Source organism: Mytilus trossulus, chromosome 6 (assembly GCF_036588685.1).
Source record: "Mytilus trossulus isolate FHL-02 chromosome 6, PNRI_Mtr1.1.1.hap1, whole genome shotgun sequence".
Classification (NCBI taxonomy): Eukaryota; Metazoa; Mollusca; class Bivalvia; order Mytilida; family Mytilidae; genus Mytilus; species Mytilus trossulus.
Window position 1 is genome coordinate 11718238 of NC_086378.1, and position 23899 is coordinate 11742136.

At 33.3% G+C, this 23899-nt stretch overlaps 1 protein-coding gene across 1 annotated transcript in view; it reads right to left on the reverse strand.

Moving 5' to 3' along the window:
* The window catches only part of LOC134722320 (fatty acid synthase-like), a 60559-nt gene that overhangs the window by 3350 nt on the left and 33310 nt on the right, over positions 1–23899 (reverse strand). Inside the window, exons 23-32 of the mRNA XM_063585928.1 lie at positions 23157–23341; positions 22085–22300; positions 20247–20405; positions 12282–12488; positions 10191–10399; positions 8932–9138; positions 4015–4603; positions 3634–3739; positions 2402–2522; positions 160–564 (exon numbers count right to left, since the gene is read on the reverse strand). Coding sequence (XP_063441998.1) covers positions 160–564; positions 2402–2522; positions 3634–3739; positions 4015–4603; positions 8932–9138; positions 10191–10399; positions 12282–12488; positions 20247–20405; positions 22085–22300; positions 23157–23341 — 2404 coding nt within the window. The remainder of the gene's footprint in view (positions 1–159; positions 565–2401; positions 2523–3633; positions 3740–4014; positions 4604–8931; positions 9139–10190; positions 10400–12281; positions 12489–20246; positions 20406–22084; positions 22301–23156; positions 23342–23899) is intronic.

A 23899-nucleotide genomic window follows, 5' to 3' on the forward strand; every position in this document is an offset into this window, starting at 1 on the left:
CGACTAAAAATAAATTGCAGGGGAATTTTTGTTCTAAATTAAGAAGGAATACTGTGTTAATTAATTACTTTATGTAAGCATAATTATAAGGAATCTGTATGATAACTAACCCCATTATCAATAGAGTCTTAGAGCACAGAACATAAAAGATAGACTTACCTCACTGTCATCTTTTGCTGCACAGAACACAATAGAAAGACTTACCTCACTGTCATCTTTTGCTGCACAGACCATAATAGAAAGACCTACCTCACTGTCATCTTTTGCTGCACAGAACACAATAGAAAGACTTACCTCACTGTCATCTTTTGCTGCACAGACCATAATAGAAAGACCTACCTCACTTGCATCTTTTGCTGAACAGACCATAATAGAAAGACCTACCTCACTTGCATCTTTTGCTGAACAGACCATAATAGAAAGACCTACCTCACTGTCATCTTTTTCTGCACAGACCATAATAGAAAGACCTACCTCACTTGCATCTTTTGCTGCTTTTTGGGCTGCTCTGAATTGTGCTGAGAAATAATCAGGTCCACCATCAAATAGAATTAATTTCTCTACCTGTTAATACAGAAAAAATTTAGCCGGAAATTATCTAAAACTACTAAATGTCAAACTTTTAAGGTCATCTTATTAAAGGAGTAGGGGCAATAAGGCCCTTATTTGGCCCAAAAATTACTGCAAATTTAAAATTTATCATACATATTCTTAAATTACTGAAAACTTGACTAGGGTATAAGGTACTATGAAAAACAAAACAAATTTGACATCAAACAAGTTACCAATGCAACAAATCATGACCTTATTTGCATATTTTGTTGACAACGTAATTTTCCTTGTTTTTTCATCAAATTTTAAATATATTTTAGATTGAAAAAGTATGTGTGCACCCAAGAAACAACTTTATATTTGGTGGGATTGTGCCAATAGTTACAATAAAGCTTCTGTTAAATTATTTTTTTGTTTCTCAGCTGCGCAGGATGTTTCCACAACGTTAATATAGAGAAAAAACTGCATAAATTCTGTATTTTTCATCGTTTTTGAGAAACAGTACATATAATGACGTAATTGTGACGTCATCAGATTAAAATCTTTATGTTTTTCATTAATATTTCTTGACCCTATGTATTTCTAAACATTATGTGCCAATTTGAAATGGTTATCAAACATTTTATTTTCTTGGGCCAAAAGTAGGCCTTAATGCCCCTACTCCTTTGGCAGAATGAGGATAAAAATTGGATGATGTAAAACTCCATAATGCATCTACAGGGTTACTGCACTACTACTACATGTAGTGATGATTATTGCCATGTCTCTGGCCTTTGTTAGTCTAGTATTTAATTTTATAGATATAGGAAGATGTGGTGTGAGTGCCAATGAGACAACTCTCCATCCAAATAACAATTTAAAAATTAAACCATTATAGGTTAAAGTACTGCCTTCAACACGGAGCCTTGGCTCACACCAAACAACAAGCTATAAAGGGCCCCAAAATTACTAGTGTAAAACCATTCAAACGGGAAAACCAACGGTCTAATCTATATAAACAAAATGAGAAACGAGAAACATGTATATATTACATAAACAAACGACAACTACTGTACATCAGATTCCTGATTTAGGACAGGTGCAAACATTTGCAGCGGGATTAAACGTTTTAATGGGCCCAAACCTTCTCCCTTTTTCTGAAACAATAGCATAACATCACAACATTAGTTCATTTATATGTTGGAGTATATCCAATTTTATTCAAGGGCCAGCTGAGGACCACCTTCAGGTGCATGATTTTCTAGCTGTGTTGAAGACCCATTGGTGGCCATCAGCGGTTGTCTGCTGTTTGGTCAGTTGTTGTCTCTTTGTCTTTAACATATTCCCCTTTTCCTTTCTCAATTTTATATTATAGAACATTATATTGATTGATCAAGCTTGCAATTGTAATAAAATATTCTAAAAGTGACAATATTCATCCAAGTTCATGCAATAACTCGTCTCTTTCTAAAACAAATAATTTTCACACATATATTAATATTGCTTAAATTGGAATATTATTGTGATAGTACATGCTTACAGAAAACCAACACAATAAGATAACCTAAACAACAATTTAGATGTTACCATGTCTTGTTGTTCACAGTTTGATTGTAAAAATGATTCAATGTTAGCCAAAATACATATTCTTTTTAAGTTTTAAATTAGGGACAAGTCAATATCTTGCTTTAGATAAAAAAAAAAATATAGTGAAAGTTAGTTCTGTTGTTGCTTTTACTTCTTTTGTAAACCAATAATTATGCATCATTAAATAATCATCGGACTTAATTTCTTATAATGTGCATAGCACTTTAACAAAAGTAGGGGGATCCGGGATAAAATTGTCTTTTTATAATCAATAATAATTTACCTTTTTCTTGTTGGCCTGAAGCTGCAGCGCCATTTCTAATGCCACCATTGAACCAAATGAGTATCCAGCAATGATGTAAGAACCCGTTGACTGTAGCATCTGTACAGCATTAGTGTAATAACTAAAATAGATTACTAAAATTGTATACAATGTACATGTGTTTTAAACAGGAATAGACACAGACTCATAATTCAAGTAGCCAAAAACAAAAGTAGGTGTTTGACACAACTTTTTGGAATTTTGGATCCTCAATGCTCTTCAATTTTGTACTTGTTTGGCTTTATAAATATTTTGATATGAGCGTCACTGATGAGTTTTATGTAAACGAAACACGCCTCTGGAGTACTACATTATAATCCTGGTACATTTGATAACTATTTGATGGCTCCAAGACGTGCTACAGAAATGCCCTCAAATTTGAAGTCATTTTATTAATTAGTTTTCATGAGATGTGTTACAAAATTTTAAAGATCATCCAATGTATTGAAAAATTCAAAGTATTGTCAGTAATGAAGGAGCTGTAGGACATAAAAAAAAGATTTTGGATGTACATGGATGCCCCATACGCACTATCATTTTCTATGTTCAGTGGACTATGAAAATAGGAGAAAATCTCTACTTTGGCATTAAAATTAGAAAGATCATATCTTAGGGAACATGTGTACTGAGTTTCCAGTTGATTGGACTTCAACTTCATCAAAAACTACCTTTACCAAAAACTTATAACCTGAAGCGGGACAGACAGACGGATGCACAGATCAGAAAACATAATGCCCCTCTTCTATCGTAGGTGGGGCATAAAACAGAAACTGAGGTTGTACAGATTTACTTAAACCTAACAAGTATCATTTAATGTTAAACCTCATCAATCTCAAAAGACATCTGAAAAATAAGGAATCGTTTCTAGTCCAAATCTTTTAGCATTACTTGAGAATTCAAGCAATATCCATTTTTATCACATGAGTGGCTAGTTAAAGCCTAAGAATTACTAAATTATAATAAATATTAGTGGAAAATGTGAAGAACTCATGCAGCAAACTGCGATTAATATTTGAAGACTCTGATGTTAAATTTTGGCTCATCTCTGAAAGCCTTATTTCCTCAGTGTGAGTTTAGTGCTTAGTTAAATTTAAATTTACTTTTAACTATAACAGGATGTGTCATGCATATCATTAATTTTAAAGTAAACAGACAAAAGTGAACAGAACAATTTTCCCCATCACCAATAATACCTAGCTACACTGGATAAGCTATCTCTAGGAGTAAAAGTTGTTCTCTGTATTCCATAGCACTGTCTGGTTAACAGGCCACCAAGTGTTTTCAATAAAGTCACTTTGCCTGTTTTGATTCAAGTCAATTGGCTTATCAATTTTGCAAATAAGTTTTTACACTTAAAATATTACATGAGAAGATGTTAACAAAATCTATAGCTGTTATCTTCCTTAAATCATGCATGTTTTTTTTGCTTTATGTTCTTTCTAAAATATTCCCTAGATATGAAACAGTGTTTAACCAAGACAATAAACAATATCTGCTGGCACATTTCACACCAAAGAATAAGCTACCACACATATTTTTCATAGCAACAATTTCAAGTATAAATTACAACTTACCGGTAATAGGATGTACAATGTACAATGGCTTGTCATGCTTCAATGAACTATTGAGGGGTACCAGAGAGGGTTCCTTGATTGCAGGTGTCAGGAGTGTTCTAATAGATGGAGTCTTCGGGGTAAAAGCTTTTCCAGGTGACATTCCAGGAGAATTGATAAATACCAAGTCCATTGGTCGACTTTTCTTTCGTCTTTTGTCTGGTACAGGTGTAACGATCATAGCCTGAGGGGTAAGCAATTTTGGCGCTAGTGATCCTTTCTTATTGCCCAGAGTCAAATTGTCTGACAGTGGGATGTCAATATAACTTTCATGAAGGTCATCTGATTCCTTGTCAACCCGTAATGTAACCATTGGTGTAGAAGTGGCCCTATAATCAGGGGGGAACAGCATTTTACCGTCAGTGTCATCTAGTAATGTGATCTGAACATTAGGCACTCTGACTATAACTACATCTTTAGACGGTTGACTGATCTTTAAATCTACACTTTCACAAGCTGAAGCTAGTTGTGCTTCATTTAATGTATCATCATTTTCATCGTCTTCTGAATTTTGACTATCAAACTGCACTCTTTCCCATAAGGAAAAATCCTAAAGAATACATATATACCAAAGTGAAACTTCATTCAACATAATCATTTGATGAAAAATTTAAAAGTTTCTGTGCACAATAAAAAGAGTATTTGGTGCAGAAAGTAACAGAAAAACTGAAAAAGCCTTTGGATAAAAAAAACTAGAAAAAAAACCTTTAGAGCCTGATGGGCTCAACACAATATATGAACGACAGAGAAACTATTCAAAACTAGAGGCTCTAAAGAGCCTGTGTCGCTCACCTTGGTCTATGTGAATATTAAACAAAGGAAGCAGATGGATTCATGACAAAATTGTGTTTTGGTGATGGTGATGTGTTTGTAAATCTAACTTTACTAAACAGTCTTGCTGCTTACATTTATCTCTATCTATAATGAACTTGGCCCAGTAGTTTCAGTGGAAAATGTTAATAAAAATTTACAATTTTTAGGAAAATTGTTAAAAATTTACTATAAAGGACAATAACTCCTTAGGGGGTCAATTGACCATTTCGGTCATGTTGACTTATTTGTGAATCTTACTTTGATGAACATAATTACTATTTACAGTTTATCTCTATCTATAATAATATTCAAGATAATAACCAAAAACAGCAAAATTTCCTTAAAATTACTGATTCAGGGGCAGCAACCCAACAATGGGTTGTCAGATTCATCTGAAAATTAGAGGGCAGATAGATCTTGATCTGATAAACAATTTTACCCCGTCAGATTTGCTCTAAATGTTTTGGTTTTTGAATTATAAGCCAAAAACTGCATTTTATCCCTATGTTCTATTTTTAGCTGTGGCGCCATCTTGATTTGATGGCCGGGTCGCCAGACACATTTTTAAAACTAGATACCCCAAAGATAATTGTTGCCAAGTTTGGATTAATTTGGCCCAGTAGTTTCAGAGGAGAAGATTTTTGTAAAAGATAACCAAGATTTACGAAAAATGGTTAAAAATTTACTATAAAGGGCAATAACTCCTATAGGGGTCAACTAACCATTTCGGTCATGTTGACTTATTTGTAAATCCTACTTTGCTGAACATTATTACTGTTTACAGTTTATCTCTATCTATAATAATATTCAAGATAATAACCAAAAACAGCAAAATTTCCTTAAAATTACCAATTCAGGGGCAGCAACCCAACAAAGGGTTGTCTAATTCGTATGGAAATTTCAGGGCAGATAGATCTTGATCTGATAAACAATTATACTCTGTCAAATAAGCTCTAAATGCTTTGATTTTTGAGTTATAAGCCAAAAACTGTATTTTACCCCTATGTTCTATTTTTGGCCGTGGTGGCCATCTTGGTTGGTGGACCGGGTTACCAGACACATTTTTTAAAATAGATATCCCAATAATAATTGTGGCCAAGTTTGATTGAATTTGGCCCAGTAGTTTCAGAGGAGAAGATTTTTGTAAAAGATAACTAAGATTTACGAAAAATCGTTAAAAAATGATTATAAAGGGCAATAGCTCCTTGTCAACTGACCATTTCAGTCATGTTGACTTATTTGTAAATCTTACTTTGCTGAACATAATTGCTGTTTACAGTTTATCTCTAACTATAATAATATTCAAGATAATAACCAAAAACAGCAAAATTTCCTCAAAATTACAAATTCAGGGGCAGCAACCCAACAACGGGTTGTCCGATTCATCTGAAAATTACAGGGCAGATAGATCTTGACCTAAAAATAGATAATACCCATGTCAGATTTGCTCTAATTGCTTTCGTTTTTGAGTTATAAGCCAAAAACTGCATTTAACCTCATGTTCTATTTTAGCAGTGGCGGCCATCTTGGTTGGTTGACCGGGTCACACCTCACATTTTTTAAACGAGATACCCCAAAGATGATTGTTGCCAAGTTTGGAATAATTTGGCCCAGTAGTTTCAGAGGAGAAGATTTTTGTAAAAGATTACTTTAATTTAAGAAAAATGGTTAAAAATTGACTTTTCAATAACTCCTTAACGGGTCAACTGACCATTTCGGTCATGTTGACTTATTTGTAAATCTAACTTTGCTGAACATTATTGCTGTTTACAGTTTATCTCTATCTATAATAATATTCAAGATAATAACCAAAAACAGCAAAATTTCCTCAAAATTACCAATTCAGGGGCAGCAACCCAACAACGGGTTGACCAATTCATCTGAAAATTTCAGGGCAGATAGATCTTGACCTGATAAACATTTTTATCCCATGTCAGATTTCCTCTAGATGCTTTGGTTTTTGAGTTATAAGCCAAAAACTGCATTTTACCCCTATGTTCTATTTTTAGCTGTGGCGGCTATCTTGGTTGGATGACCGGGTCACGCCACACATTTTTTAAACTAGATACCCCAATAATGATTGTGGCCAAGTTTGGTTCAATTTGGCCCAGTAGTTTCAGAGGAGAAGATTTTTGCAAAAGTTAACAACGACGACGGACGACAGACGACGACGGACGCAAAGTGATGGGAAAAGCTCACTTGGCCCTTTGGGCCAGGTGAGCTAAAAAGAGAAAAATAAATGTCATAGTAGTAATCATAATGTAATGTATCCAAGTGATGTAATTGTTGTTTCAATATTGGAATGTATTCCAAACTAGAGGCTCTAAAGAGCCGTGTCGCTCACCTTGGTCTATGTGAATATTAAACAAAGGTAGCATTTGAATTCATGACAAAATTGTGTTTTGGTGATGGTGATGTGTTTGTACATCTTACTTTACTGAACATTCTTGCTGCTTACAATTATTTCTATCTATATTGAACTTGGCCTAGTAGTTTCAGTGGAAAATGTTAGTTAAAATTTACAAATTTTATGAAAATTGTTAAACATTGACTATAAAGGACAATAACTCCTTAGGGGGTCAATTGACCAGTTTGGTCATGTTGACTTATTTTTAGGTCTTACTTTGCTGTACATTGTTGCTGTTTACAGTTTATCTCTATATAATATTATTCAAGATTATATATAACAAAAAACAGCACAATTTCCTTAAAATGACCAATTCAGCAGCAGCAACCTAACAACAGGTTGTCCAATCCATCTGAAAACTTCATGGCAGATAGATTTTGACCTGATAAACAATTTTACTTCCTTTCAGATTTGCTCTAAATGCTTTGGTTTTTGAGTTATTAGCCAAAAACTGCATTTTACCCTATGTTCTATTTAAAGCCATGGCGGCCATCTTGGTTGGTTTGCCGGGTCACGCCACACATTTTTTCAACTAGATACCCTAATGATGATTTTGGCAAAGTTTGCTTTAATTTGGCCCAGTAATTTCAGAAGAGAAGATTTTTGAAAAAGATAACAAAGATTTACGAAAAATGGTTAAAAATTACTATAAAGGGCAATAACTCCTAAACAGGTCAACTGACCATTTTGATTATGTTGACTTATTTGTAAATTTTACTTTGCTGAACATTATTGCTGTTTACAGTTTATCTCTATCTATAATAATATTCAAGATAATAACCAAAAACAGCAAAATTTCCCTAAAAAGACCAATTCAGGGGCATCAATCCAACAACGGGTTGTCGAATACATCTGAAAATTTTAGAGCAGATAGATCTTGACCTGATAAACATTTTTACCCCATGTCAGATTTGCTCTAAATGCTTTAGTTTTTGAGTTATAAGCCAAAAACTGCATTTTACCCCTATGTTCTATTTTTAGCCATGGCGGCCATCTTGGTTGGTTGGCCGGGTCACACCACACATTTTTTAACTAGATACTCCAATGATGATTGTGTCCAAGTTTGGTTAAATTTGGCCCGGTAGTTTCAGAGGAGACGATTTTTGTAAAAGTTAACGATGACGACGACGGACTACGGACGCCGGACGCCAAGTGATGAGAAAAGCTCACTTGGCCCTTTCGGCCAGGTGAGCTAATAAAAAGGCCTAATGGTTGAACGTATGTAAATTGTGGTACAGTTTTATTATACAACCAATCAGAGACAAAATACGTGTATATTATTCAGACTATGAATCTGAAGATGTGTTTTCAGTTGATTAACCTACAAAAAAATTGTGTGCATATATATAAAACAAAAATTTTGAAGAAACACACATTATAACTCATCACTGCTGACCATATATAAAATCATGCCGATTATAGTAACAGAGAAAAGCATAAAGGAAATATCTTGGGGATATTGATGGATAAACTATATATACAATACACACATAAAGTTTGGGTATATCTTATGAAGCAATGGCAATGACAAATGTGTAATAGAATATGGACATGTCAGTAAAATTTTAAATTGAAGAACTTTTCTAGAATTAAAAATGGTGAAACTGCTATTTTCTGAGTTTGTGACAAGTTAAATCCAGTAACTCAGCAATACCTACCTTTGGTTTTGTTGTAATAACATTATGGAGTCTTTCCATTGCTAACATATCAGCTTCCATCAAACATTTAAAGCTGTCTGTCAAATTAATACCAGGTTCATCAAGAACATTCAAGATCTGTGTGATTGAGATAGGATTAAGGAAGTGTGAACGTTCATCCAAACTATACACCATACCTTTGGTTTCTGGATATCCGGCTTCTTTCAGCTGGAAAATAAAAATAAACATTATAAAAAAACATGTCTACATCTAAAAACGAATTATCAATAGAGATCAAGATAATGAGTAGCATTTATTTGATTTGGACCACTGTATTAATTCTTCTTGTATATATTAGTTTAGGGGCCAGCTGTAGGACGCCTCAGGGTGCGGGAATTTCCCGTTACATTGAAGACCTGTTGGTGACCTTCTGTTGTTGTTTTTTCTATGGTCGGGTTGTTGTCTCTTTGATACATTCCGATTTCCATTCTCAATTTTATTCTGTATCATGAGAACACTGTGGATTCATTGTTTTTGTTTGAAATTCACTTCCCAAATTAGAAAATTTTAAAAAAAACCCATAAAACATATATATTTGTATATTTGTGGATCACCTATAAACCCTTAACTAAACAAACAAATATAAGTGACACTTGAAAAACTACCGGTAAGTGAAACTGTTTTAGTGGACTAAAACATGTCTTGATTTCATCTACATTATGTGAAAAAGCCAGATGAGGCAGTACAAATATGTTGTCATGGCAATTTAAAATAAATATGGTTTAGATGTCCAAGATAAATTATTTGAGAAGTTATCTTTACAATTCACATTTATATCAAAGTCAGAAGCAGACAAAATACGACTTATCTGCTCTTTGATCAGGTTGTTGTCTCTTTGACATATTCTCTATTTTTATTCTCAATTTCATAACTGGCTAATGTTTCCATTATTCAAAGAGCAGCTAATAATTAATTTACAATACATTAAAATTTTTTTGGCCCCTAATTCCTAAAATGTTGGGATCAAAACTCCCAAAATCAATCCCAACCTTCCTTTTGTGGTCATAAACCTTGCTATAAAATTGTCTGTATTAAGGGAAAATATGTCTTGTTAGACTGTAGCAATAGTTATGCATTTTAAGCCTCAATTCAAACACCACCTCTCTAAGTATAACCTCTGTTTTCACCTGTACTAAGGTTGAAGGTAATATAAAGGTTTGACTGAAGTTTATGTTTTATCTAATACACAAAATAAATTTCAACTGTATTTTCAAACCAACCTTTCCTACAGCTCCATCTCTCATTTCATACAACAAAGTTTGTATTTCTTCCTGGCTACGAGATAAAAAGCTGAAGAAAGCTTTCTTTACATCAACAAGAATAAATGTTTTATTATGCTGAAGTTTCTCTAACTCTAGGGGTTCTAATGGTTTTGCACACTGCAGAAACTTCCCTCCACTACCAATATAATCTATGCATGTATTCAGTTCTGAAATAAAAGTAAATCAGAATAATCTTTTATTATACAACAATCATGATAACAAACTAGAGGCTCTAAAGAGCCTGTGTCGCTCACCTTGGTATATGTGAATATTAAACAAAGGAAGCAGATGGATTCATGACAAAATTTTATTTTGGTGATGGTGATGTGTTTGTAAATCTTTCTTTACTAAACAGTCTTGCTGCTTACAATTATCTCTATCTATAATGAACTTGGCCCAGTAGTATCAGTGGAAATATGTTAATAAAAATTTACAAATTTTATTAAAATTGTTAAAAATTGACTATAAAGGGCAATAAATCCTAAAGGGGTCAACTGACTATTTCTGTCATGTTGACTTATTTGTAAATTTTACTCTGTTGAACATTATTGCTGTTTACAGTTTATCTCTATCTATAATAATATTCAAGATAATAACCAAAAACAGCAAAATTTCCTTAAAATTACCAATTCAGGGGCAGCAACCCAACAACGGGTTGTCCGATTCATCTGAAAATGTCAGGGCAGATAGATCTTGACCTGATAAACAATTATACCCCCATGTCAGATTTGCTCTAAATGCTTTGGTTTTTGAGTTATAAGCCAAAAACTGCATTTTACCCCTATGTTCTATTTTTAGCCGTGGTGGCCATCTTGGTTGATTGACCGGGTCACGCTACACATTTTTTTAAACTAGATACCCCAATGATGATTGTGGCCAAGTTTGGTTCAATTTGTCCCAGTAGTTTCAGAGGAGAAGAGGAGGACGACGGATGCCAAGTGATGGGAAAAGCTATATATCTTTAAAAATCAATTCACAAATGCCTATAACTAAAGTATGCTTCATTGCATATATATTTAGTAAAATCAACCTTTTAAAATATTTTACTTCAATTCTACAAGCAGTTTGTACCTGAAAAGCAAAAACAAGAGGCCCCCAGGAGTCTGAAATGCTAAATAGACAATTTAAAAAAAAAAAATAACTCCTTAAAGATTCATTCATTGGTTTCAGTTGTATTGGCGTTTTTGTAGATCTACTTTTTATGGTTATTTTGTGGTCTTTACAGTATCAACCTATCTATTTATTTTTTGGGGATAATAGACAATAACATGAAAATTAGCCATTTAAGGTGGTACCCAACACTTTCACTAAAACTAATTTGGCTTGTTTAATTTTCATAAAATTTTGTCTACTTTGACCCTTTAACAAAACTATAAAAATTTCAAAGTTTTTGAACCAACCGTTTTGTCAGAAAAATTACACTGGTTATATAGCAGTTTGACAAACACCAATTTTGATTATTGAGAAGCTTTATATTCCTTTTACAACACAATGTCATTAAAACGTTTAGCTAACTTTACAGAGTTATCTCCCTGTAGTGTTAGGTACAACCTTAAGGGCAATAACTTCTTAAAGAGACATGAGCTGCGAGATACTGTGGATTCATTATTATTCCTTGGATATCAATTTTCATGGATTTAGTGGGAATAGGAAATCCTCAAAAACTAAATGTTTAAGGAATAGCCAATTTTCTATTGACTTGTATGCAGGTTTCAGCAAAACCATGTTATTTGATATCCACAAACATGTAGGTTTTCTTTAATCCACGTAGTTGGTTCCCACGAAAATTAATGAATAAACACTATATAAAAAATCTAAAATATAATTGTTTTGTTCAATCATTAAAGTGAAATAGTGAAATAATAATTTGCTTTTAGCAGCCAATATGGTTCATTGTTGTCAAAATAAGCTATGAAAAATTTATAATGAATTATTCACTTTCAAGTGAATAATTGGACCTCATTCGATCCATATTTTACCCATCTACTATAGTTTTTAAGACATGACAATTATTGCATTTTTACCCTCAGATGGTTGAAAAAATCTTACCCCCACTAGTGAATTTGATACAGACGTCACACCCTTCTCCTTGTGTCATAGCTTTAATACTCTGTACAAGATTGTCCCCTGGTAATACACAGACAAATGGAAATGTTGACTCGACCATCTGTCTTGTTTCTATATCATAACTGGAAGTAAACACACTGATACCACTCTCCTCACTTGATAAAGCCATTAAATACATCCCTACTGTATCTGAAAACAGAAACACTGATTTATACAGTTGTATAGGAGTTACCATACACTCTCCTCACTGGATAAAGCCATTAAATACATCCCTAGTGTATCTGAAAACAGAAACACTGATTTATATAGTTGTATAGGAGTTACCATACAGTCTCCTCACTTGATAAAGCCATTAAATACATCCCTACTGTATCTGAAAACAGAAATACTGATTTATATAGCTGTATAGGAGTTACCATACACTCTCCTCACTGGATAAAGCCATTAAATACATCCCTACTGTATCTGAAAACAGAAATACTGATTTATACAGTTGTATAGGAGTTACCATACAGTCTCCTCACTTGATAAAGCCATTGGGTACATCCCTACTGGCAGATTTTACAATAAGAAGGAATTATTGTTTTTTTGTATCCATCAAAAAAGCAATTGCTGAAACTGTGAAACAGACTGTGTAATGGAGTAATGCATTATGTTATTGAATAAAATGTGTCTTTCTGAGTAAATAAAAATAAAAATTACTCTGTGCTTGTGTTTTTTGTTAGAATTAGAGGGTTTTCAATTTCAAAATATTGGACATGGAATAGACATCATGACCTACTTTACTGACATCCAGCTTATTTGGAGTGGAATTTTGAAGTATTATTTATAAGTTGAGCCTTATCACATGGACTGATATTTTAATAAAAAGTCTTCTTTTGTGTTTTAATCATAACTTTAAGGCAGATTTTTATTCGTAAAGGCTAAAAAAGGTAATTTAATAATATTGTTGCTAACGTCACGTCTTTTCCGTCCATTGTGGTATGTCACGATCGCAATTTTCTTGTTGGTTCTCAGACAGGCAATTGTAGTTATTTTTATCCCGGGTTTTATAAATAATTGAAAATAGCAATCATATTAAATTTGGATGACGTAAGGGGGTCAAAGGACTTGAGGAATCAATATCATTGGCTGTTTTATTTTTTGCGAACGTTACTACTTGAGGTTTCCGTCCAAATCAGTGTCACGTGAGCAACATATATTTAGATCTGTAACTCTCCTGTATAGGAGTTACGATATCGCCCTTTGCAGAATTAGATTCGGAGTCAGTTCCTTCACATGATGGGGTAGCAAAGAAGGTTAGTTGTATGTAATATCGTTACAAGAGGACCTTAAATGTATTCCGTCCATCAAAAAGACGTTCGCAACAAAACGTAATGTCATGATAGTAGATGTTGCTAATGTTACTATTACGAATTGGTTTCATGTGTATTCATTTGATATAAAGTACACCTGCAAATGACATTCTGTATATTTGGAAATTCTAAACCAGACTGTACAATTTAATACTTCAGGCATATATTAAACATCACTGTGTGCATACATTTGAACTTTTAAAGATGTTGTTGCTCATGTTACATGTCCAAATGTCGCTAACGTTACTTATTTTTGTCTCCGTCAGGTTAGCAACATGAAAGTAGGAGACAGAACACAATACTGTAAAATCTGCCTACTGTATCTGAAAACAGAAACATGGATTTATACAGTTGTATAGGAGTTACCATACACTCCCCTCACTTGATAAAGCCATTAAATACATCCCTACTGTATCTGAAAACAGAAATACTGATTTATATAGTTGTATAGGAGTTACCATACAGTCTCCTCACTTGATAAAGCCATTAAATACATCCCGACTGTATCTGAAAACAGAAATACTGATTTATATAGTTGTATAGGAGTTACCATACACTCTCCTCACTTGATAAAGCCATTAAATACATCCCTACTGTATCTGAAAACAGAAATACTGATTTATATAGTTGTATAGGAGTTACCATACATTCTCCTCACTGGATAAAGCCATTAAATACATCGCTACTGTATCTGAAAACAGAAATACTGATTTATATAGCTGTATAGGAGTTACCATACAGTCTCCTCACTTGATAAAACCATTAAATACATCCCTACTGTATCTGAAACAGAAATACTGATTTATATAGTTGTATAGGAGTTACCATACATTCTCCTCACTGGATAAAGCCATTAAATACATCCCTACTGTATCTGAAAACAGAAATACTGATTTATATAGTTGTATAGGAGTTACCATACAGTCTCCTCACTCGATAAAGCCATTAAATACATCCCGACTGTATCTGAAAACAGAAATACTGATTTATATAGTTGTATAGGAGTTACCATACAGTCTCCTCACTGGATAAAGCCATTAAATACATCCCGACTGTATCTGAAAACAGAAATACTAATCTATATAGTTGTATAGGAGTTACCATACAGTCTCCTCACTGGATAAAGCCATTAAATACATCGCTACTGTATCTGAAAACAGAAATACTGATGTATATAGTTGTATAGGAGTTACCATACAGTCTCCTTACTTGATAAAGCCATTAAATACATCCCTACTGTATCTGAAAACAGAAATACTGATTTATACAGTTGTATAGGAGTTACCATACAGTCTTCTCACTTGATAAAGCCATTGGGTACATCCCTACTGTATCTGAAAACAGAAACATGGATTTATACAGTTGTATAGGAGTTACCATACAGTCTCCTCACTTGATAAAGCCATTAAATACATCCCGACTGTATCTGAAAACAGAAATACTGATTTATATAGTTGTATAGGAGTTACCATACAGTCTCCTCACTGGATAAAGCCATTAAATACATCCCTACTGTATCTGAAAACAGAAATACTGATTTATACAGTTGTATAGGAGTTACCATACAGTCTCCTCACTTGATAAAGCCATTAAATACATCCCTACTGTATCTGAAAACAGAAATACTGATTTATATAGTTGTATAGGAGTTACCATACAGTCTCCTCACTTGATAAAGCCATTAAATACATCCCTACTGTATCGGAAAACAGAAATACTGATTTATATAGTTGTATAGGAGTTACCATACAGTCTCCTCACTTGATAAAGCCATTAAATACATCGCTACTGTATCTGAAAACAGAAATACTGATTTATATAGTTGTATAGGAGTTACCATACATTCTCCTCACTTGATAAAGCCATTAAATACATCCCTACTGTATCTGAAAACAGAAATACTGATTTATATAGTTGTATAGGAGTTACCATACAGTCTCCTCACTGGATAAAACCATTAAATACATCCCTACTGTATCTAAAAACAGAAATACTAATCTATATAGTTGTATAGGAGTTACCATACACTCTCCTCACTGGATAAAGCCATTAGGTACATCCCTACTGTATCTAAAAACAGAAACACTAATTTATATAGTTGTATAGGAGTTACCATACATTCTCCTCACTGGATAAAACCATTAAATACATCCCTACTGTATCTGAAAACAGAAATACTGATTTATATAGTTGTATAGGAGTTACCATACATTCTCCTCACTGGATAAAACCATTAAATACATCCCTACTGTATCTGAAACAGAAATACTGATTTATATAGTTGTATAGGAGTTACCATACATTCTCCTCACTGGATAAAACCATTAAATACATCCCTACTGTATCTATAAACAGAAATACTGATTTATATAGTTGTACAGGATTGATTGATTGTTGGTTGCTTAACAGTAGTATTGGAGTTTACATACACTCTCCTAACTGGATAAAGAGGTTTAATAAACAGCTGCGCCATGAGCGCACGATACCCCCGACATCTTGTGTGGAAGTTTTATGCAATAATCATCAATAGTTTCTGAGAATGCAATAACCATATATTGTTTTTGATACACAGCGGGACATGTGAAACTCCCCACCCTGGTTTTTTTTACAAAAAACTTTTACAAAAAACTAAATATCACTAAAATAACATTTTGAATCAAAACCAAAAAGTATACAGATCTTTAGATTAATATAACAAAAAAGTGTGTAAAGTTTTAAGCAATAATCATAAATTATTTTTGAGATACGGCGCAACATATAAAAAAAACCCGCCCCTGTTTTACAAAATACTCAATAACTCAAAAATAAAATTTGAAAATCGTCACCAAAAAGCAGTGGCGGATCCAGGATTTTTCATAAGTGGGGGCCCACTGACTGACCTAAGAGGGGGCCCGCTCCTGTCATGCTTCAGTGATTCCCTATATAAACAACCAGATTTTTTTCCAAAAAGGGGGATCCGCCTCTGAAAAGTAAACAGATCTTTAGATTAATATAACAAAGAAGTGCAATAATCATAAATTGTTTATGAGATACAGCACAACATGTAAAAAAACACCTCCCCCAATTTTTACAAAATACTAATAACTAAACTAGAGGCTCCAAAGAGCCTGTGTCGCTCACCTTGGTCTATGTGAATATTAAACAAAGGAAGCAGATGGATTCATGACAAAATTGTGTTTTGGTGATGGTGATGTGTTTGTAAATCTTACTTTACTAAACAGTCTTGCTGCTTACATTTATCTCTATCTATAATGAAATTGGCCCAGTAGTTTCACTTGAAAATGTTAATAAAAATTTACAAATTTTATGAAAATTGTTAAAAATTGACTATAAAGGACAATAACTCCTTAGGGGGTCAATTGACCATTTCGGTCATGTTGACTTATTTTTAAATCTTACTTTGCTGAACATAATTGCTGTTTACAGTTTATCTCTATCTATAATAATATTCAAGATAATAACCAAAACAGCAATTTCCTTAAAATTACCAATTCAGGGGCAGCAACCCAACAATGGGTTGTCAGATTCATCTGAAAATTACAGGGCAGATAGATCTTGATCTGATAAACAATTTTACAACCTGTCAGATTTGCTCTAAATGCTTTGGTTTTTGAGGTATAAGCCAAAAACTGCCTTTTACCCCTATGTTCTATTTTAGCTGTGGCGGCCATCCTGATTTGATGGTCAGGTCACCGGACACATTTTTAAAACTAGATACCCCAAAGATGATTGTGGCCAAGTTTGGATTAATTTGGGCCAGTAATTTCAGAGAAGAAGATTTTTGTAAAAGATAACTAAGATTTACGAAAAATGGTAAAAAATTGACTATAAAGGGCAATAACTCCTAAAGGAGTCAACTGACCATTTCGGTCATGTTGACTTATTTGTAAATCTTACTTTGCTAAACATTATTGCTGTTTACAGTTTATCTCTATCTATAATAATATTCAAGATAATAACCAAAAACAGCAAAATTTCCTTAAAATTACCAATTCAGGGGCAGCAACCCAACAACATGTTGACCGATTCATCTGAAAATTTCAGGGCAGATAGATCTTGACCTGATAAACATTTTTACTCCCCGTCAGATTTCCTCTTAATGCTTTGGTTTTTGAGTTATAAGCCAAAAACTGCTTTTTACCCCTATGTTCTATTTTTAGCCATGGCGGCCATCTTGGTTGATTGACCGGGTCACGCCACACATTTTTTGAACTAGATACCCCAATGATAATTGTGGCCAAGTTTGATTCAATTTGGGCCAGTAGTTTCAGAGGAGAAGATTTTTGTAAAAGTTAACAACGACGACGGACGACAGACGCCGGACGACGACGGACGCAAAGTGATGGCAAAAGCTCACTTGGCCCTTCGGGCCAGGTGAGCTAAAAATGAAATTTTGAATCATTACCAATAAAGGGCTGCGCTTTAGCGCATGATACGCCGGTTGCTCTTTTAACTTGTCTTGTATGCTTTAGGAAAATCCCCCCTTTTTTAAGCATAAAAATTCATAACACGGAAATGTAAAATCTGAAATTTATAAAAATTGAAAGGGAGCTTACATCAATAGATATAAACAATTCACCAAAGTTTCATGGACATTGGTGAAAGCTTTTTTGAGTTATTGTTCGAAGTGTTGAAAATCCCCCCTTTTTTATGAATAAAGCCTCATAAATCCAAAACTTAAAATCTGAAATTAAAAAAAAACCAAAAGGAAGCTTAAGGCAATAGATATAAACAATTCACTTAAGTTTCATGGAAATTGGTGAAAGTGTTTTTGAGTTATTGTCCGAAGTGTGGACGACGGACGGATGGACAGAGGTATACCATAATACATCCCTTCTAAATTTTAGACGGGCGTATAAAAAGTATACAGATCTTAAGATTAATATAACAAAGACATGTGTAAAGTTTTAAGCGATAATCATAAATCATTTTTTGAGATATGGCACGACATGTAAAAAAACCTTCCCCCTTTTTTTATAAAATACTCAATTACTCAAAAATGAAATTTTGAATCATCACAAAAAAGTAAACAGATATTCAGATTAAAATAACTAAGAAGTGTTCAAAGTTTTATGCCATAATCAAGAATCGTTTTTGAGATACAGTACTAGTGCGACATGTGAAAAAAAACCACCCCTGTTTTAGTTACAAAGTGCCGTAACTCAAAAAGTTTAAATCTTATTTTCACCAAAAAGTATACAGATAAGAAACAACTATATTAAGTTTCATGAAATTTGGATAAGTCATTTTCAAGTTACGGTGCGATATGTTTATGCCAGACAGACGGATAGACACTGGACATTTGTATACCATAATGTCCCGTCAAAATTTGGAGGGCGTATAAAACTTCATCCCTACTGATAGATTTTATTTTTTGTGTTTTTAACGCGACTTTTAATCACACTTTTGGGCTATTTCGTGACAACCAGTTTAAATTGGTGAAGGAAGCCATGGTGCCTGGAGAAAACCATGACTTCAATAGGAAAACTGTCAATCTTAGTCAATTAAGATTAGAGTTGAGCGCACCCTAACAAGCAGGGTTTGAACTTACAACCTCAGTCTTGACTGGCTAGTGATTACAGTAGTAACTACTTAGACTACTCAGCAACCAAGCCCTATTTCGACTTTATCTGAAAACAAAATATTGATGCGATCCTCACTTGTTCCAGCCATGAGTATATCACCACTGTATAATTGGAAAAAAGAAATTCTGAAATATGTTGTGTAATAAGAGTTACTGCACTTCTATTAAAGTATGCAAACAAATCATTGATTAACTTGCTTGCTATATTTGTTTGGATGTTTGTAAACAACAGGTAGGTAGTCTATTTCAGTCTGTTTACTTTTGACTGGAATTTGATTGTACAACAAACATTAAATTCATTTGATGTCAATTCTAAGTGACTTATTGTCCAATCAAATCCCAGTATATAAAAAAAAAAGATAGAAACTTCGCCTACCTACTGTTTGTAAACAACCAAGCAAACATAGCAAGCAAGTTGATCAATGTTTTGTTTTTCATGCTGTTATAGAAGAACTGTAATGTTCTATCTAACTTGCATTGAGTGAACATTGATAATAGTCCCGATAAATATGGCTTATTTTCTGAAGAGGTAAGACATTGATTCACAAATCTCCAATTTAAAGTCCTATATAAATGTCTGCAAGCTTCTCTGAATTCTATCAAGCTACTTTATGTCACTATAGTCTAAGCTTCTGTCATAATTTTGAAATAAAATAGTTGGCTGAGAATAAAGGAGTGATACTTATCATTTTCTATTACAATGTCAAATCTAAACAAGAATGTGTCCCAGGTACACAGATGCCCCACTCGCACTATCATTTTCTATGTTTACTGGACTGTGAAATTGGATTAAATTCTCTAATTTGGCATTAAAAGTAGAATGATCTTATCAAAGGGAACATGTATACTAACTTTCAAGTTGATTGGACTTCAACTTCATCAAAAACTACCTTGACCAAAAACTTTAACCTGAAGTGTAACAGACGGACGAACGAACGGACGCACAGACCAGAAAACATAATGCCCCTCTACTATCATAGGTGGGGCATAAAAATTCAAAGTACTTACCAATAGGAGGACAGACCAATAACCTTGGTTTCTCTACAAACTCTGTAGACTCAGAAAGTAGAAACAAAGCTATCAGGTACGGAATTATCTGCTCAATATCTTCAATTCTCCACTTATCATCAGCTGCTAATGGAATTTCTTTGCAGATAACATCCTCTTCTGTTGAATAAATACCATCATTGTAAGACTGTCCAAAAACTAAATGTTTACATATGATGTGAATGCTTCTATAGTCAAATGCAATCAGATGTGAAAAATATATATTTTTTTAAATGTTATAGCCACAGACAGAAAAAAGTATATAAAAAGTTGGACAGAAAATAAAGCAAATCCTTTATATCTAATTCAACTATGGATCTGTTAAACATCTATATTTATACAGTTTCAAGCCAAATGCTGTAGAGTTATCTCACAAGTTGGTCAACTGAAGCATGCTTGCATTTAGATCTATGTGAAATTCATTATTATTGAAGGGGAGCTTATTTTTGTTGATAAGGTGAACCAGGGTTTCCGCTGGCGTTCGCCATTTTCGCAATTTGCGAAAAAATAATAATTGTGGCGATAAAAATTCGTCATTTGCGAAAGAATTTGTCGAAAGAAATATATACAACGATTTATTTCCCTCCATCTTGTTTATTTACTCTTTCCGAGTTTCTCGGACTTTACCCAATCAGACAATACTCGGAATTCACATTGACCTCATTAAGATTTTGACAGAAAATCAATAATAAGCTGATTGCATTTTATAGCTATCGATAACAAAAGACTAATTAATAAAGGTGTTGATTGAATTGTTTGACAAAATGATATGGTTAAATGGCTGCCGTTAACTGTCACATACAAAATTTATTTACAGCTTTGCGACGCATGTGTTTGAAGCAAACTTTTGACGTCTCCTCTCCTTTCAAAGATAGTTAAGAAAAGAAATATGTTGTTGTGACGAAAAACGTTCAAAAGCAAGAAAAACTCCGATTAATAACTTAATTATCCTGTGACTTTAATACTACTCTCAAGTCGTTTGAGTGACACACGTGTTTCAAGCATAGTTTTTTTTTACGTCTCACCTTTTTCACTTACGATGGTCAAGAATAGAAAACTTTCGTTATGAAGAAATTTATCAAAAAGGTTGGGAACAACCCCTCGAATGAGAGTAACCCTTCAAGGTAATGATTACACATGAAATGAGGGATCAATTTCATGTGATGAAAGCTTTTGTTTTGTTGTAAAAACAACTTCTTGGTACAAAGGGGCACATCAGTATTTTTCTTTTAAAGAAACTTGCCCTACAAACTATACTGGTATTATATGATAAAAACATGTCCATTTACTTGTTATATTCCAGGACTTACATCTTGTTTATTAATAAAAGAATAGTGGCACCTTTTGAGTTTGAGAGAATAATCATAGTCACAATGGGAAAAAAATATCTTATTTAAGGGAGGGGGGGGGGGGGGGGGTAGAAAAAAAGGTTAATTAAAAAAAAAAAAATATTTATGTTACTTGGCGAAAAAAATAATAAAGTGGCGAAAAATATATTGTTTTGACGAAAGAGGTGGCGAAAAAAATAATTAACCCAGGGGAAACCCTGAGGTGAACCACACAGTAAACTGATCAACACAATTCAAATTTTCTACAGGCTTGTGACGTCGCTTGTATGCAGAATTTGTTCAAATCATGAAATCAAGTATCCACATGGTACACATAATAATCTTAATTTCAAATTGGCTTTGATACCTTGTTTTGTTGTGCTACATAGAGATCCCATCATTTTAGATCATCTTTCATTTCTTGTACATGTAAATAAAAAATACCTAAAGATTAAATTACTATCAAGTTACCTGTCATTAGGACCAGTCCAAGAACATCTGTTTTAGTTTTGTTATTAATGCCCTGATAGACCATTATTTTGTCTGATTTCTGACTCTGGATGCTGTAAGCCAACACAATGTTTACAGCTGTCATGCTGTATTCACTAACATTACTTTTTCTGGTAACTGCAGGTTTATCAAAGGTGACAGTATTCTGTACAAGAAGCGATCCAGCTTTGCATAATCCTGAAAATAATATAATTTATTGTGAAACCATGATATATTTTCCGTAGAATATAACAAAAAAGTTAAGTTGCAATATTAACAATTACAGAATTAATGCAATACCTGCAACATCACCATTTTCAATAAGTATTGCATCATTTAACCCTTTCCTCCATTGAAATTTTTGTTTTGCATACTTCATTTGCATAAGATTTTTTAAAATGAATTGGGAAAAACAAATATTCCATCAAATAAATTTTAGTCAGATACAAATTTTATTAAGTCTGATGTAGACACTTTATAGTCAAAGCATTTCAACTGAGATACTACACAGGCGTCATTATGGAGTAAAGGGGGTGGCGTCTTTATGGAGGAAAGGGTTAAAAAATTTACAGAAATAACACCAATATTATTGAATGAACCTCTCATAAAATATAATTTGGACCAGTAACCCTACACTAGTGGCAGAATATAACCAGCTAAATGGTCTGTATTATAGTCTATAGTTTAATCAAAAATTATTTGGATAATTGCATAAAGGTCCCAAAGCATTGTTTAAAGCATGTTTCGTTACAGGAACCTGATGTTCAGTTTTGTTTGTTTGTTAATGTGGTTCATAAATGTTTCTCTTTTTTATATAGATTAGACTGTTGGTTTTCCCATTTGAATGGTTTTACACTATCCTTTTTTTTTGCCTTTATAGCTTGCTGTTCGAAGTGAGCCTATGCTCAGTGTTGAAGACCTTACTTTGACTTGTAATGGTTTACTTTTAAAAATTGTGACTTGGATATAGAGTTGTCTTATTAGCACTCATACCACATGTTCTTATATCTACATAAGTAACAATTTCACATCTATCCAATGATCATATATATACCGGTGTATTTTTCCGCCACTGCCAGTATGTTAGCACAGTCTTTGACCTCTTCCTGCACAGCAATGGGATCAATCATAACTTTTATCAATCCACCTTCCAAATATTCCATGTTAAACTCCAATACTGTATTGATGAAATCTAGCCAGTTATCTTCCCATAATATTTCTGTCTTTTGTAAGAGATCACTGAAATAAAGAAAATATAAAAAAGTGTGATGATTTTCCAAACTAGTGAAAATTTTCCAGTTTAAAATACATGCAATAATAAACACTTTTATTTTGTGTAGTTTGTACTTAATTCTTGTGGACCTGAACAAGTATTGACTTTGTTTGAAATTAGTGCTGATCGCCTGAAAGTAATTAAAAAAGATGTGTTTTCCACATATATGGGTATTGCTTAACAACTACTTCTCTGTTTAACTTGTTTACAAATCTTTGTACTTTAGGTGATATTACTTCACATATACCTCTCTGTTTAACTTGTTTACAAATCCTTGTACTTTAGGTGATATTGCTACACATATACCTCTCTGTTTAACTTGTTTACAAATCTTTGTACTTTAGGTGATATTGCTTCACATATACCTCTCTGTTTAACTTGTTTACTAATCTTTGAACTTTAGGTGATATTGCTTCACATATACCTCTCTGTTTAACTTGTTTACAAATCTTTGTACTTTAGGTGATATTGCTTCACATAGTGTATTGACATCCATAGAATATTTAAGAATGTCTTGGAGTAAT